This window comes from Cervus canadensis, chromosome 11 (genome assembly GCF_019320065.1).
Source record: "Cervus canadensis isolate Bull #8, Minnesota chromosome 11, ASM1932006v1, whole genome shotgun sequence".
NCBI classification, from domain to species: Eukaryota; Metazoa; Chordata; class Mammalia; order Artiodactyla; family Cervidae; genus Cervus; species Cervus canadensis.
Genome location: NC_057396.1, coordinates 22,340,206 through 22,357,744, shown reverse-complemented (window position 1 = coordinate 22,357,744; position 17,539 = coordinate 22,340,206). Strand labels below are relative to the sequence as shown.

The 17,539-nt window shown below is 39.1% G+C and overlaps 1 protein-coding gene across 1 annotated transcript in view; it reads right to left on the bottom strand.

Annotated features, from left to right (window-relative positions):
• Positions 1 to 3,196: 3,196 nt before the first annotated feature.
• The window catches only part of NXPE2 (neurexophilin and PC-esterase domain family member 2), a 31,589-nt gene continuing 17,246 nt past the window's right edge, over positions 3,197 to 17,539 (bottom strand). Inside the window, exons 3-6 of the mRNA XM_043482970.1 lie at positions 12,523 to 13,256; positions 6,907 to 6,968; positions 4,264 to 4,476; positions 3,197 to 3,889 (exon numbers count right to left, since the gene is read on the bottom strand). Coding sequence (XP_043338905.1) covers positions 3,354 to 3,889; positions 4,264 to 4,476; positions 6,907 to 6,968; positions 12,523 to 13,256 — 1,545 coding nt within the window. The 3' untranslated portion in view covers positions 3,197 to 3,353. The remainder of the gene's footprint in view (positions 3,890 to 4,263; positions 4,477 to 6,906; positions 6,969 to 12,522; positions 13,257 to 17,539) is intronic.

The window sequence follows — 17,539 nt, the reverse complement described above, 5'->3', positions numbered from 1 at the left end:
AAGACTAGGAGATGACTGTGGCTCAGATCATGAACTCCTTATGGCCAAATTCAGACTTAAATTGAACAAAGTAGGGAAAACCACTAGGCCATTCAGGTATGACCTAAATCAAATCCCTTATGATTATACAGTGGAAGTGACAAATAGACTCAAGGGACTAGATCTGATAGACAGAGTGACTGAAGAACTATGGACAGAGGTTCATGACATTGTACAGGAGGCAGGGATCAAGACCATCCCCAAGAAAAAGAAATGCAAAAAGACAAAATGGTTGTCTGACAAGCCCTTACAAATAGCTGAGAAAAGAAGAGATGCTAACTGCAAAGAAGAAAAGGAAAGATATGCCCATTTGAATGCAGAGTTCCAAAGAATAGCAAGGAGAGATAAGAAAGCCTTCCTCAGTGAAGAATGCAAAGAAATAGAGGAAGACAATAGAATAGAGATCTCTTCAAGAAAATTAGAGATACCAAGGCAACGTTTCATGCAAAATGGGCACAATAAAGGACAGAAATGGCATGGACCTAATAGAAGCAGAGGATATTAAGAAGAGGTTGCAAGAATACACAGAAGAACTATACAAAAAAGATCTTCACAACCCAGATAATCACGATGGTGTGATCACCAACCTAGAGCCAGACATCCTGGAATGTGAAGTCAAGTGGGCCTTAGGAAGCATCATTAAGAACAAAGCTAGTGGAGGCAATGGAATTCCAGTTGAGCTATTTCAAATCCTAAAAGATGATGCTGTGAAAGTGCTGCACTCAATATGCCAGCAAATTTGGAAAACTCAGCAGTGGCCACAGGACTGGAAAAGGTCAGTTTTCACTCCAATCCCAAAGAAGGACAATGTCAAAGAATGTTAAAACTACCATGCGATTACATTCATTTCACATGTTTGCAAAGAAATGCTCAAAATTCTCCAAGCTAGGCTTCAACAGTATGTGAACTGTGAACTTCCAGATGTTCAAGCTGGATTTAGAAAAGGCAGAGGAACCAGAGGTCAGATTGCCAACTTCTGTTGGATCATCAAAAAAGCAAGGGAGTTCCAGAAAAACATCTACTTCTGCTTTGTTGATTACACCAAAGGCTTTGACTGTGTAGATCACAACAAACTGTGGGAAATTCTTGAAGAGATGGGAATACCAGACCATCTTACCTGCTTCCTGAGACATCTGTATGCAGGTGAAGAAGCAACAGTTAGAACCGGACATGGAACAACAGACTGGTTCCAAATCAGGAAAGGAGTACGTCAAGGCTGTATATTGTCAATTTGCTTATTTAACTTCTATGCAGAGTGCATCATGCGAAATGCCAGGCTGGATGAAGTTCAAGCTGGAATCAAGATTGCTGGGAGAAATGTCAATAACCTCAGATATGCAGATGACATCACCGTTATGGCAGAAAGTGTAGAGGAACTAAAGAGCCTTTTGATGAAAGTGGGAAAGGAGAGTGAAAAAGTTGGCTTAAAATTCAACATTAACCCAGAGGAATTGGGTGGAGAGGGAGGTGGGAGAGGGGATCAGGATAGGGAATGCATGTAAATCCATGGCTGATTCATGTCAATGTATGACAAAAACCACTACAATATTGTAAAGTAATTAGCCTCCAACTAATAAAAATAAATGAAAAAAAAAAAAACACTAAAATCATGGCATCCAGTTCCATCACTCAATGACAAGTAGATGGAGAAATAATGAAAACAGTGACAGACTTTATTTTCTTGGGCTCCAAAATCACTGCAGATGTTAACTGCAGCCATGAAATTAAAAGACACTTGGTCCTTGGAAGAAAAGCTATGACCAACCTAGACAGCATATTAAAAGCAGAGACATTACTTTGCTGACAAAGGTCCATCTAGTCAAAGCTATGGTTTTTCCAGTAGTCATATATGGATGTGAGAGCTGGACCATAAAGAATGCTGAGCGCCAAAGAATTGATGCTTTTGAACTGTGGTGTTGGAGAAGACTCTTGAGAGTCCCTTGGACTGCAAGGATCCAACCAGTCCATTCTAAAGAAAATCAGTCCTGAATATTCATTGGAGGGATAGATGCTGAAGCTGAAACTCCAATACTTTGGCCACCTGATGTGAAGGGCTGATGACTCATTGGAAAAGACCCTGATGCTGGGAAAGATTGAAGGCAGGAGGAGAAGGGGACGACAGAGGATGAGATGGTCGGATGGCATCACCGACTCTATGAACATGAGTCTGAGTAAACTCCGGGAGTTGGTGATGGACAGGGAGGCCTGGCGTGCTGCAGTCCATGGGGTCACAGTCAGACACGATGAGTGACTGAACTGACTGAACCTCAAGTATATTAATAGAAAGGGAGGGTACTTTTATTTTGAGAGGACAATCTAGAGAAAAGCTTATAAAATCATTTGAAGTCGTCTCAAGGAGATCTCATCTCATACTTTGAGGATCAGCAAGAGCCAGGTTTGTAGGGTCTGTACACTGACATAATAATACTAACTGGTTTCTCTCAATGAGTTTGCAGGTTTGGACTGTGATTCCTGATTCTTACTGAAATCTAGAGAACAACTGGCTAACAAATTTCAAATAATTATCTTAAGCACAAAGACTGCTATTACGATTCCACTAGGTTTTCTTCTATATTTCACATTTTCTCTAAACTTCTCTAAACTTTAATCATTTAGACTGCTCATTTCCAGGACTTATATTTCCTACAATTAAACTATGAATGATGATCTTTTGCTGTTCTGTCATCACACTCAGCACTATAAACAATCCTTTAAATTTGGTTTCCTCTTCATAGCAGTATTACTCACAATATCCAAAAGATGGAAACAACCCAAATATCCCCATCAACAGATGCCTGGAAAGACAAAATGTGTATATACATAAAACAATGGAATTTTTCATCTGCAAAAATGGAAGGAAATTCTGACACATGCTACAACATGGATGAAACTCAAAAGATATTGTACTAAATGAAATAAGCCAGTACAATGGGAAAATACTATATAATTCCACTTATATGAGCTACCTAGAATGGTTTAATTCATAGAGACAGAAAGTAGAATGGTAGTTATCTGGGGGTAAGAGCAGTTGGGAAATTATTAATCAATAGATACAAAGTTTCTGTTTGGGATGATAAAAAATATCTGGGATCATGATGGTGCTTGCACAGTATTGTGAATGTTATTAATGCCACGAAATTGTACTCGTAAAATGGTGTAAGTGGTAAATTTTAAATTATGTTTATTTCAACAGTAACTTTTTAATTTTGTGTCCTCCTACCTTGGATTGTATTAAACTACCCTTGCAGTATAAGTGAGGTCATCTACAGAGAATGGCTAGCACTGGGTTTTTTTGTTGTTGCTGTGTTTTTCCTCTAGCAAATGTAGTTTAAGAACATGTTGATCTGATTTTCAACCACATAATCAGGAGGATGGATATTATCAGTGCTGTCAGCAACAGTCATGTCCCAGGCATCAATAACACCCACATTGAGATCCATGAAGATATCCCTCATGATAAGATTCTGAATATAACCGTGAAAATCACTAAACATCTCTGCATTATCAAACATCCTCCTAGTGTTTTCAGTTTTCAGGATCACCTTGGTCTCTGGGCTTCGCAAGAATAGTCGTTCTATGGCCTTTTGAATGTTGATGGCCCTACGGATAAAAATTTTGATGGGGAAGGGTCTCAAATGCTGACCAAGAGTGATGACAATGGCGGTGTCCTTGTCTCCTGCTATCCGGTCAATTTCCCGTGGGATATAATTATCATCCTTTACCGAGTACAGACTTTGGGTAATAAATGGATGACCATGCTTTTTCCATTGAATCAAAATATGTCTTTCAGCATCCAGAAGCACATGTGTTTTAAACGGCCCAACTCCATGAAGATCAAAATATTTTAAGGCTGATGGGGAAAAAAAACCAATAACTGTTTTAACAAAAGGAAAATAATGATACAATTTTTAGATGCACATATTTATAAAATTCTGACCAAGATCACTTCTAACTAAAAAAGCATTGCTGCCTATGGGAAGAAGAGAACTTTACCAAATGCATTAAAATCTTAACAAAATTGTGAAATTATTACCAGAATAGAGAAAGAGGAAGAAAATGTTGATATTAGAGAATGAAAAGATAAAATTTAACTTTTGATTAAAGGCCCAAATCCAAATGTTTGACACATTTTAAAAAATAGTTAACATTAGAAAAGGAAAATGAAGACTTCTATTATAAAAATAACTTCTGATGGCAACTATAATTTCAAAATAAGACACATACTTTTTACCATTTTTGGTAAATATTGAATCCACTGACGCAGTGTTGAATCTCCCATTAGGTAAATAAGTTTTCTCTTCAAGCAGTCATTTATAGTTTTTGTTTCATTTAATTCTCTCTGTTTACAAAATGCTGCAATCCACTTTCTTTTCAGAGTATAACCACTGGGGAAAGGACTCTTCATGCCGAGCTGACATTTTGTTATGTTCTTACTCTCTGGTGATAAAAATTCCCACAATCAGCAATTTTTATTATCACAAATTATTTCAAAGACAGTTTCCTCATTTTCTTTCTCTGTTTCCCCCTTTCCCTCCGCCCTTCTCTATTGCTGCTCTCCTGTCTTCTTCCCAAATATTTACTTAACAAGATCATGTTAAAAGGATGACTTAAAACTTATCACTTTTGAATAATCTCAATAATGAATGGTAGTCCCTAGAATGGGGTTGGGGCTTCCCAGGTGGATTAGTGGTAAAGAATCTGCCTGCCAGCGCAGGAGACACAAGAGACACAGGTTTGACCCCTGGGTTGGGAAGATCCCTTTGAGTAGAAAATGGCAACCCACTCCAGTATTCTTGCCTGGAAAATCCCGTGGACAGAGGAGCCTTGAGGGCTACAATCCATAGAGTCTCAAAGAGTTAGACACGACTGGATGACCGAGCATGCACACACATAGCGTGGGGTTGGATTTGTCCCTTGTGAATTTTCAGTGTTTCCCAGGGCTTCATGTTGTTCCTAAGGCCATGCAGTTGTGAGACAGCTAGCCAAAACTGAGGGAGAAATGCGTGGTGGTAACAAGCAGGAATCAGTAGCCCAACTGAATATCATTCCCATGACACTGGCCAGGCAGGACTGGACATCTCTTCCTCAAACTACGTACCCATGGAGAAAGTTTGAATCCATTTACGAAGTGGCTACTGCTTGTTATTCTGTATATATCAGAACCATGTTTACTAGTTCACAGAAAACTCCTTCAATGTTTCTTCCTTGTGCCCATAACTGAATTTAATATTCTGTGTGGTCTGATTAGTGCAGAAAAAGAGAAGAACACTATCTGCTTTTTCTGAATAGTCCACTTTGCAGTGCTTAGTCGCTCAGTCATGTCCAACTCTGTCCTCTGTCAGTGGAGATTCTCCAGGCATGGATACTGGTGTGGGTTGCCATGCCCTCCTCCAGGGGATCTTCCCAACCCAGAGAGGGAACCCAGGTCTCCTGCATTGCTGGTGGATTCTTTATCATCTGAGCCACCCGAGAAGCCCAAATACTCCACCTTAAAAGTGGCCTAAGCTGAACTCGCTGATTCATATCAAAATCTTTCCATCCATGTGTGACTGAGCCATTTTTATCCTTTGCCACTTTAAAACCCATCTTGGCATACATCAACATGAATCAGCCACATCACGATATTGTAATTATCCTCCAATTAAAATAAATAAATAAGCTAAAAAAAAATCTTGGGACTTCTCTGGTGGTCCAGTGGTTAAGAATCCACATGCCAACACAGGTGACAGCGTTCAGTCCCTGGCCCGAAAAGATGCCACATGCCACAGAGCAACTAAGCCCAAGAGCCACAACTACTATAGACTGTACTCTACAACAAGAGAAGCCACCACAATGAGAAGCCCATGCACTACAAAGAGGGGTAGCCTCTGTTCACCACAGCTAGAGAAAGCCCATGTGCAGCAACGAAGGCCCAGTGCAGCCAATAAATAAATAAATACATCATTTTATTAAAGCCACATCTTTTTGTTATCTGCCTACATTGCTCGGATTTGGGATATATGTTTAGGAACACAACATCTTATAAGACTTTACTAGAAATTACTATCTAGGCAAGAGGGAAATCAAGCAGGGGTGTTACAAATTAATTGGCCTAAAGAGTCAAAGAACTTTCATTGATGTAAAAATTAGGTATGGATGATGGTTGCCATGGCAGGGAAGGAATCTATCTTTCACCCAGAGCCCATGAGCTTTAGATCTGGGTTTCTGGTTTATTTATATCCCCACAGGGTTTAGCAAAGTTCTTTGCCTATAGTAGGTCCTCAATAAACATTTTCTGAATATATGAGAAAAGGGCAGTAGATAGATGTATACCCTACTGACTGTTAAAATGGAAGTAATTTGCTTCTTTGAAGTTCACTTTAATTTCAGTATAGCAGAAACATCACTTTGATAACTGAGATGGCTTTGAATTGACCACTGAAGTTTATGTGAAAAAACTGAAAGAAATCCACAGGAATTTTAGTTTATACAACTTTAACTGAGATGGTTTGGCTGAAAGAGAGATTAGAGACCATCAAAAAAGTTTCCAAGCTCTGTAGTTCATTTGAGATATTTTCACCAGTACCCAATTATTGGCTTTTCAGGAACAAATCCCAAGTTGAAATACAAATACAAATAACCTGCACATTTTGAGAGAAAGCAGCTGAAATGAAGGGTTGCCTAGCCTTTTATAGCTGGCTCAAGATGAAAATTGGTTTAAATTTATATGAAAATAATTTCCAAGAATAAAACCCCTTCTGCAAAGCCCAAGATGATTGATACTATTTATCCCAGGAAATGAAAGATTGAAATGGTTAATGTTCAATAAATATCTCTTAAAGTAAGGATATCCATTAAATGGATAAATTTTTAACACAACAGACTTACTGCCACACGCTAAGACCTTGATGGAGGCAAAGTTCTTCATTATTTCAACCCCCACGTTGGACCTTTAAGAAACGAGAAAACAAATTAGCCTGATAACAGTTGAGACATTAAAGTAAGAACAGATCACAGGGGACTTAGAAAGATCAAACCACTCTCAACTCTCTGTAAATACATTTTTTCTTTATTTTGATATATTTTAGATATTATGCAGAAAGCAAACAGGCCAGGATTCTGTAAAACTGTTCTCCTGCTAATGATAGGAATCCAGAGATCCAGAGAGTCACTCACATTGTATGTGCAATTAATCAAGTATAAATCTCTTCGATTTTACCATCCAAATTATTTTTGACCACATTCTACCACATTTAGCACTCATAGCAATTTAGTCCTTCATGGATATTTTCCTAGGCGAGTACTTCTCTAATTCAAGTTTGCATCAGAATCATCTAGAGTGCTTGTTGTAACTCAGATCGCTGGGCTTCATCTTCAGAGCTTCTGATATAAGAGTTCTGCAAACTTGAAGAGATATCTGTAGTTCTGTGGTCATAGCAGCATTATTGGCAATAGCTGTGATATGGGAACAACCTAAGTGTCTATCAGTGAATAAATAGATAAAGAAAAATATGGTTTATATGTACAGTGGAATATTGCTCAGCCTTAAGAAAGTCCTGCCATTTGCAACAATATGGATGACTCTAGAGACCATTTTGCTAAATAAAACAAGCCAGATATGGAGAAACAAATGGCCGCCTACTCCAGTGTTCTTGCCTGGGAAATCCCACAGACAGCGGAGCCTGGTGAGCTACAGTCTATGGGGTCACAAAGAGTCAGACACGACGCAGTGACTAAGCACAGCACAGAGAGAATAGAAACAGAAAGTAAAATGTTGAAGAGTTGAGGGTTGGGGAAGTGGGGAGATGTTGGTTAAGGGATACAAACTTTCAGTTTTAAGATGACTAAGTTCTGGGGCTCTAATGTACAGAATGGTGACTATAGTTAATAACGGTGTATACTTGACATCTGCTGAGAAAGTAGATATAGTGTTCTCACCATAAAGACAAAAATGTAAACTATGTGAGACGATGGGTATGTTAATCAGCTTGATTTTAGTAATTGTTTTACAACATACACATGCATGCTGGCTAAGTCGCTTCAGTTGTGTCCAACTCTCCGTGACCCCATGGGCTATATAACCTACCAGGCTCCTCTGTCCATGGGGTTCTCCAGGCAAGAATGTGGGAGTGGGTTGCCATGCCTTCCTCCAGGGGATCTTCCTGACACAGGGATCGAACCCACCTCTCTTATGTCTCCTGTATTGGCAGGCAGTTTCTTTACCACTAGCACCACCTGGGAAATTTTACAACACATACATGTCTCAAAACGTCACGTTGTAACCTTAATAATATACAGCTTGTATTTGTCAATCATACCTCAATAACACTAGAGAAAACTAGTTCTGGGGTGGAGTCCACAGATTTGGATTTCTAACAAAACTCTCAAGAGATGCAGATGCTGTTGATACAAGGACATCAGAGAGCTACATCCTAGATTGTTATAATATTGTCTTTATGCCCTTTAGGGTTATCCCACTTAAATATATCCTGTATGCTGCCTGTTTTGCTCCTCTACACAGAATCTTTCCATGACTTTCCATCATCAACCTACAGGATAAGAACCAAGATCGTCAACTGTAGGTTGATGATGGAAAGTCATGGGAAGATGACTCCTCCTTATCCAGGAGGAAAGATAAAACCTCCTTATCCAGCCTCTCCTCCATATACTCTTTTCCTTCACAAATCCTCCAGGAAATTTCCTGTTCCCTATTATCTCCTTGCAAACAGGGCTTGTGCATGTGTGCCAAGGCACTTCAGTCATGCTAACTCTTTGCAACCCTATGGACCGTAGCCTGCCAGGCTCCTCTGTCCACAGGAATTCTCCAGGCAAGAATACTGGAGTGGATTGCCATTGCCTCCTCCAGTGGATCTTCCCAACCCAGGCATTGGATCCGTGTTTCCTGCATCTCCTGCATTGGCAGGCAGATTCTTTTACCATTATGCCACCAGGGAAGTAACCAGACTACGGTATGTTGGGATTCCAATTCTGACTCTGCCACTTACTAGATGCAACCTATATTGGCCAAGCTCTTTAGTATGTCTATGATTAAATTCCACAAAAGTGAAATGGGCATAGTCACTCCAGAGTATTCTTACTGAGGATCCTATGAGACTTACCTGTGGCACAAATTAAACTTTGTCTCAATGGGAAACTTGAAACATTGCTTTTCCCACATCCATTCCAGGTAAGTTTGAAGTTGACAAAAGAGACCAATATCTGGCTACCTTGTAAATTTGGTTACCAAAGCCAAACTGTGATGGGCCATTAAAATTAGGATTAAAAACATGTACTCGTAGTAAGAAGACATTCATTTAGGTGTGCCTTGTCTTAGTATTCTTGAGAGTGTCTGTGTATTACATTTCAGAAGGGAGTCTATAATCATCCCTTCCACCCACAGAAGGATTGAATGAATTTGATAGCAATATAGAAATATAACAGAAATAAAAGAATTGCCAACAACTTGTTGCCTGTATGATGTCTTCTCATACGATAACCCCTTTGCTTATATTTCCATCATGGTTATCAATAAAACTCTTAAATTAAGAAGAAAAAAACCTTTTTTTAACTTCAAAGAATTGAGTATCTGAGGAGGTAGCATCTGATTCTGCAGCCAATGTTGGGAGAGAGGACCTTGGTGGGAAAATGTATCTGTTAATATTATGTGACAAATGAAAGAGAAATAGGCTTAGTCCCTGGACTTCTGGGAAAGGAAGATGCCACAGAACCTGGCTTGGGCCTAAGAAGGGGCCCTTGATCTTAGTGAGAGAATGATGCATGAGAGTTCATGGATTCGGAATCACCTATGAACTCAACTACACCTGTGAACAGATTCTTATCTCTACTTCTATGCATTGACGGGCAGGGGAGAGCAGAGGGGTGTGTGGTGAGGGAGGGAGGGATAAATGGTTTGAATAGAGCAGGGTATGGAGGAAGTAAATGTGTCCTTTGGGAAGTAAAATGGAGTTAGGCAGATTATTGTCATGAACATAGCTCACCTGAGAAGTATGATTAGATCCAAAATACAGATCTGCAGACCTGCCAGACCCAGAACTTAGCATTCCTGAGAGCAGACAGGAGAATGTGCAAGGAGAGCTCCTCCATCCCAAACTGCAAGGAGGACCATTTTCTCAAGAGGGAGCAGATGTAGTGAACAGGAAATACGGAATCAGCACAGGTAATCTCTGAGCATAGAGTTGAGATGTGGTTTGGAGACTTTCAAGGCAGGGAGGTCTCTACGCTTTTGTGATTATTTAGGCCTTTATGTCTCCATGATTATGTGTCCTTTAGTTATTAGCATAATATTTATTTGAAAAAATCCAGCCTTTTTTGGATGAGCTATAAGATCAATGGATTTTTTCAAACCTTGACCAGGAAAACAAAAAGAAATAAAGGCGACCTAGGCGTGGAAGGGAAAGCTTATAGCCAGGTAGGGTCTGTTGTATCCTGCCCCCTCCCCTTGCATCATCATAAAGTTTGAATTGGATTTGAACTTGAATTTCCAGGATACTATGCTATTCAACTTACTTTTCTGAACATGTTTTAGAAAACCAAGGCCATTCTGCAGCAGCATTTACTATAGAACCACAACCCCTTAAAATAATCCATTAAGTAGGTGGTCTATAGTCAAATAATTTTGAGAAGTGTTTCATGTTCTATCTGACTTGAAGGAATCGATACTAAAGTCAATAGATATTCCAAGGCTCTACCTACTTGCTGGAACTCCTTTTTCCTTCATTCACTGCATTCCAGCCTCGATGGTCCCCTTCATGTTCCTGGAAGATTCCAGCATGCTGATGCTTCAGGTTCTAGTCCCCTTCTTGAAATAGTGTTCCCCTCAAATGCACGTGGCTCACTTCCTCACTTCATTCAGGTTGCTGTTCAAGTAACCCATTCTCAGGTTGCTGCTCAAGGTACTTACCTGACCATGCTTTTAAAATAGCATTCACTATCACATTCAAATCTTATTCTGATGACTTTATGTTACAAATGTCTTTGTTGCCTTTCTACCCCATCCCAGAATGTTAAATTCTCAACACCTAGGGCTATGTCTGGAATATAGAAAGTGAGAACTGTTTACAAATTGAATGAATGAATGTTGAACAAAGTTTGATTGACCAAAAGGTTCATTTGGGTTTTTCCATAAGATGTTACAGAAAAACCCAAATGAATGTTTTAGCCAACCCAATAGGCACAGTTATTGGGTCACAGAGCTTATAGCTTGGCAGAGGATATAAAATATTTATCTGAGATTTAATAGTGTAATGAGTATTTTGATTGGGGGAGAATAGAGTACAATGGAAGAATATGGGACTAGCAGTTTACCCAAACAGAGAAGGCAATGGCAACCCACTCCAGTACTTTTGCCTGGAAAATCCCATAGATGGAGGAGTCTGGTAGGCTACAGTCCATGGGGTCTCAAAGAGTCAGACAGTACTGAGCAACTTCACTTTCACTTTTCACTTTCATGCATTGGAGAAGGAAATGGCAACCCACTCTAGGGTTCTTGCCTGGAGAATCCCAGGGACGGCAGAGCCTGGTGGGCTGCCGTCTATGGGGTCGCACAGAGTCGGGCACGACTGAAGCGACTTAGCAGCAGCAGCAGAAGTTTACCCAAACAAAGCAGAAATGATGTTTAGATGCAGGCTTGTGAAATGCCAGAGCTGAGAGACAGCATGGTCCTTTTATATAATTAAAGGAGTTCAATTTACCTGACAGAGAGCAAGGTAGCTGAAAGGTGAGATAAGCGGCTTCAGAGAGAGACAAGTCCTTGTAAACATACTAAAGAGTTTAGATTTCATCCTTAGAGGAATGGGACCTTATTAAGGATTTTAGGCAAGGAAAAGTAAAACAGTGGTCTGAATGCAGTATGGATAGGAAGGAAACCAGGCTGTAAGCAAGGAAACATCTCTGGAGATTGCTGCAATAATCTGAGGTGGGATGATAGTTTATGCAAGAACAGAGGGAACAGCAATGGTGTGAAATGGCTGGGTTCAGGAAGTATTTGGAAGGTACAATTCATGAGATTTGGTGAGTCATTTGATATAAAGGGTGAGGTAGACCAAATAATGATAACATTCACTCCCTGTGGGTTTTTGGTTGGTTTGTTTGGGGTTTTTTTGTCATTGTTGTTCTGTTTTTGTCTTTGTTTTTGCATAGCATCTATTGACACTCTCTAGGATTGGCATCTCATGGAATACATCATAGAAAATGTTAGTCTCCAGAAAATTACTGAATCTGAAACTATGACAAGTCATGGAGAACTATAGACCTATTGCTTCATGGGTTATACTCTTTTTACAAACAGTTCAGGATGACTAAAACCACAGTTGAGGAGGTGAACTATTTGGGACCCTGTTAATATATTACCATCCCCACTGACTCTGATTATAACCTAGTCAACACAATTGACTTAAGGGAGCTTGATTATGAAAAGTTATTAAGCAGAGTTGGCCTGAACCTAAGTCTCCCTCTTTGTATCAATAATATTTGAAGGCTGTTTACCTGTCAAAAAGAGCCCATTCTTTCTGTCTAATATAGGACACGTTTGCATTCCTGGTAGTCACATGGGTCAGCGCCTCACAGGGAACTTGGGGAGGCTTCAAGCAGTAGAAGGCTTCCTGGTCGCGATAGTCCAAGTACTCACAGAGTTCAGCACTGGTGTGAAGGGTCAGGCCACATTTAGAGAAGACTGGGGAGGAGCCATTAGCAAACTGGCCTGTGAAGTTCACCCTGTCGTAGCCTTGGTTCCTGGCCCTCCAGAGAGCCGACACCCCCTCACTGGGGTGGATGAGCAGGACAGACAGGGACACCCGGCCCTCCCAGAACAGGGTGAAGCTCACGAGGTAGGTGCCGTTGTTGAAGTCTGTCACCTTTCCTGAAGCACCCGCCTTCAGGGCTGGGGAAAATACCCTGGCCCTGAGGAAATCCCCACCGTATTCCTTCCTGCGTCCCAAGTGGTCCCTCATCTCCAGCAGGACGTCCAGCCGGTCCCCCCTGCAGTGTGTGTCTCGAGGGCTGAGGAGGGTGGCTCTGCTGTGTGTGGCGCTGGTGGTGGAGCTCACGTTGGTGAAGGGCCTGGGTGGGATCAGCTGGTCTAGTTTCTCCACGATCCTCTTTATCCTCGGCTCAGTCTCTGCTGGTGAAATTTCTGGATTTGGTGGGGCTTCCGGGTAGGTGGAATTTCTGAATGTGTTCCAATGATCCAGAGAAATAGAATTTCTCAAGCTGAACAAGAACTGAAGTATTGAAAAAAGGATATATTATCAGCAAATAATATGGCTTGCTTTTCAAAATAAACTATTATGGGTTAATTTATATATATTTCAACTGATAGAATCACACAGATAAAAAATGGATTCTAACTAGTTTTCAGTTTTGGAATCACAGGACTAATTTCCATGAAATGTGACTTCCTTAGCTACCAGCTGATGATTTCTGTTAGAAGTCATTGGTTTAAAAATTAAATATATGAAATAATCTTATACTACCAAATGATTGGCTGTTTAAGTATTTCCCTTTACCAACTCTTCACTTGGCCTACTTTTCTTTATGAAAATCATATAGCCATATTATAAGCAATATGGAAAACACCATGTTTTTAAAAATATGATCTTACCTAAGCTTTGCTCTTTGTGGTGTTTTTGAATTATTATGTCCACTTTTTCTTTTTCCTTCCATGCATATAATTCATTTAGTTGTAATCATACTAAATATATAGTACTAACACATATTTGCAGATAATACCATGGATTATAAACATTTTAATATTGTTAGATAATTTTCATGATCAGTTTTAATGGTTGCATGATACTCTGTCAAGAGGAGGCAAAATGAATTCTGTGGCCAGTGACACTGGACAGTTGGATTATAACTATTTACTTCCATTTGACATTACATTTGGATATTTTCCAACTTTTCAAACATAGGATACTTCTTTGAAGGATTCCTAGGGATGGGCATATCAGATCATACATTATTGAATTATCTGTCAACCAAAGAATATAAATATTTCTATTCTTAAGTGTCAAATATATGTCCTCAAGATAAGAGTTTTCATTGCCACCAGCAATATGTAAGACTAGCTGGCGTGCCACATTGCAGCAAAATGTGAGTTAAGTACACTGCTCCGTAGCAAGAGTACTGAAGGACATAGTTAATCAAATCAGGAGTTTTTGTTTAGCTGACAATGAATACATGTTTTCTGCGGGACAATGAGGTAATTGGAGGAAACATCACCACCAGTTTAAAGTCTATTCAGGTCCCAGGAATCTCTCAGGCCTCAAGGAAGTACATTTAGCTGTAGCCTAAAATGACATGGGTAAAGCCAGGGTCGGAAACCACTCCTGTTTGTTTCTTAATTGGTTTGTTTGTGTTTTATTTTACTTTGTTTTGCTTTTTAAGTCAACTGCTGTTTAATATTTATACAAGAAAGGCTTCAAGCTCAGATGTCTTATTTCCTCTGTCATAAAGATGCAATGCAGGATATTCAAGAGACGCGGGTCAGGAAAACCCCCTGGAGTAAGAAATGGCAAACTGCTCCAGTATTCTTGCTTGGAAAATCCCACAGAGGAGCCTGTCAGGCTACAGTCCATGCAGTTGCAAAGAATCAGACACGATTGAGCGACTAAGCAGCACTGCAACTATAGTCAAAGATTTTTCTGGAACAAGAGATTTAGTTATGCCAAAACAATATATAACATCACATCTATCATATTCTGCCTACCAGGTGGCGCTAGTGGTAAAGAACCTGCCTGCCAATGCAGGAGGCATAAGAGATGTGGGTTTAATCCCTGGGTTGGGAAGATCTCCTAAATGAGGGCATGGCAACTCCATTCTCCTGGCAAGAATACTGGAGAATCCCATGGACAAAGGAGTCTGGTGGGCTACAGCCCATGGGGTTGCAAAAAGTCAGACACAAATGAAGCAACTTAGCACACATGCATGCATTTCACATGCTAATAATTGGATTGTGGACTGAATAAAAGAATCATACAAAATCTATCTTCTGACTGGGGAGTTTGGATAGCTGTCTGCTCACCAAAGAAAGGAGTTGGATATCTCAGTTAATTAAGTTTCCCTTACAAAATTTATCACTTTAAATACTGTTGGTTAAATTATAAAACATTGTCATTAAAACTATTTGCAAAGTTTACAGGTGAAAATGGAGACTTACTATTGTTTTAAATTACATTTATTTTAATACTAGTGTGCTTCAACTTTATTTTTTCTCAAATATTGTATAAGAAATAATGTGTTTCCTCTCTTCCGTATAGTTTATTTCCTTTGTTCAATTTTTTATTTTGATTTCATTGATTTCAATGTTTTTTAATTTCTTGGTACATCAGTTCTTTATATAACAAACATTTTAACATTTAATCTCTCAGTTTTGCAGAAAAAAATTTTATCTGCAAATGTCACTTATTGACATTTTTAGAAGTATTTAATGTTTACTGTAAAAGCACTGAAAAATTCCTTTGTGATATACTTCTATTGCTTTTAATCTTTGACTGTTCTCCACACTTTCATTTTCTAAATATTTAATTCTATTTTTTAAACAAAATAAAATGTTTATTTAGTGAATAAAAATACCCTCTCAGTAGAGAGCAAAATTTTGAGAAAGTATTGGTTCTGTAGGAATTAGTACTATTGGAAAATCATGAAAAATATGTCATTTCAAATTATAAACAAGTACCTTTGTACTAAGTCTATCAGGTACTAAGTCAAAGAGAAAAATCGACTATTTTACTAAGGAAAAATCTAGTCAGCCAAACTAGATCACTTAGACTACCCATAATCATTCTAATTAGATTTAGTTAAATTAGCAGGATTATTACCTGTTTTGAATTCATTTTTACATGTTATTACATTATTTTCATTCTTTTTTACTATCATATATGATCATAATTTCACCATCTGGTAAATAATCGCTCCCCCCAATTTTTTTATCTTAAATTGGATAACAACTTTATTACTTCTTATTAAGATTATAGCACTTTTAAAATATTTATTTTGTTTATTTATTTATTTGGCTGCATTGGGCCTTAGTTGTAGCACACAGGATCTAGTTTCCTGGCCAGGGATCGAACTCATGTCCCCTGCATTGGGAGCTGTAGTCTTAGCCACTGGACCACCAAGGAAGTCCCAATTATAGCACTTTTTACAAAAAAGAAATTTTTTTTAAATTTTGTACTGGGGTATAGTCAATCAACAATGTTGTGATAGTTTCAGATGAACAGCAAAGGAACTCAGCCATACATAAACATGTATCGATTCTCCCCCAAACAGCCCTCCCATTCAAGCTGCCATGTAACATATAGCAGTTTTAAATTAACAAATTTAACACCTAATGGCTTGGTCAATATCTACCCATGGAAAAAAAATTTTTAATACTTGGGTTGCCAGTGTCCTTGATGAACTGACTGACTTCAGGGCTGATGAAGCAGATGTGGTCAGAGCAGTCATGAAGTTGACTGTTGACAAAGTGCTCAAAGGCAGACCCTGGTCATTGAGCCAGCTTGGAGGATCCAGTAGTGAGACATCTGATGGCCTCAGTAGACTGTATATATAACTCAAGACTATTAGAACTATCTTGTCCTGATTAGAGCCACTCAGAAATTTCAGAAGCTGCCTTAGGCCTCACCACCCCAACCAACCTGAAAGCTGAAGATGGGTCTAAGGTAAATAAGTTGAAAAGCGAAACTTCGAATTAGCCTGTTTACATGAATTTATGCTTCATTCTGTGTTTTCCCTCATACCTTTCAGTGTGTGTGTATAAACCAAACAAATTAAATACTTTAAAATATTTGGAAAAAAGTTTTTTTGGAGGACAATTGCCCTACAATATTGTGTTGGCCTCTGCCACACATCAGTGTAAATGAGCCACAGGTAAAAACACATCTATAATGTATTCAAACAACTGTGATTGTACATATGTATCAAAAGTATCAAAAAAGTAGATTTAGATAAAGAACAGTCAAGTCACCTGTGAAATTATTAAGAGTTCTACTCCAAATCATGAAACCATGCCATATTGTTATTGGTTTTCTACTCCTGACTAAACATTTTCACTTATTTTACTCCTTATTTCCTCTTCTTTCCTCTCTTCTCCCATATCTCTTCTCTCCTATCCTCCTCTCCTCCTTTACCCTTCTTCCCTTCCTCCCTACTTCATTTTTCCTTCCCTCCCTTCTTCCATAAAATATGTAGTAAGTCCATGCTATGCACCCAACCTTATGTTAACTATGGAGACATGTGGAAATATAAGCAAGATGCACCTAATCTCCCCTGAATTTTTTAAGTTGGAAGACTTCAATGGAAAATTAGAAAACAAAGTGAGAAATTAAAATTGTATTAAATACATTAATAATCAGTTCAGTTCAATTCAATCACTCGGTCATGTCCGACTCTTTGTGACCCCATGAATTACAGCACGCCAGGCGTCCCTATCCATCACCAACTCCCAGAGTCCACCCAAACCCATGTCCATTGAGTAGGTGATGCCATCCAATCATCTCATTCT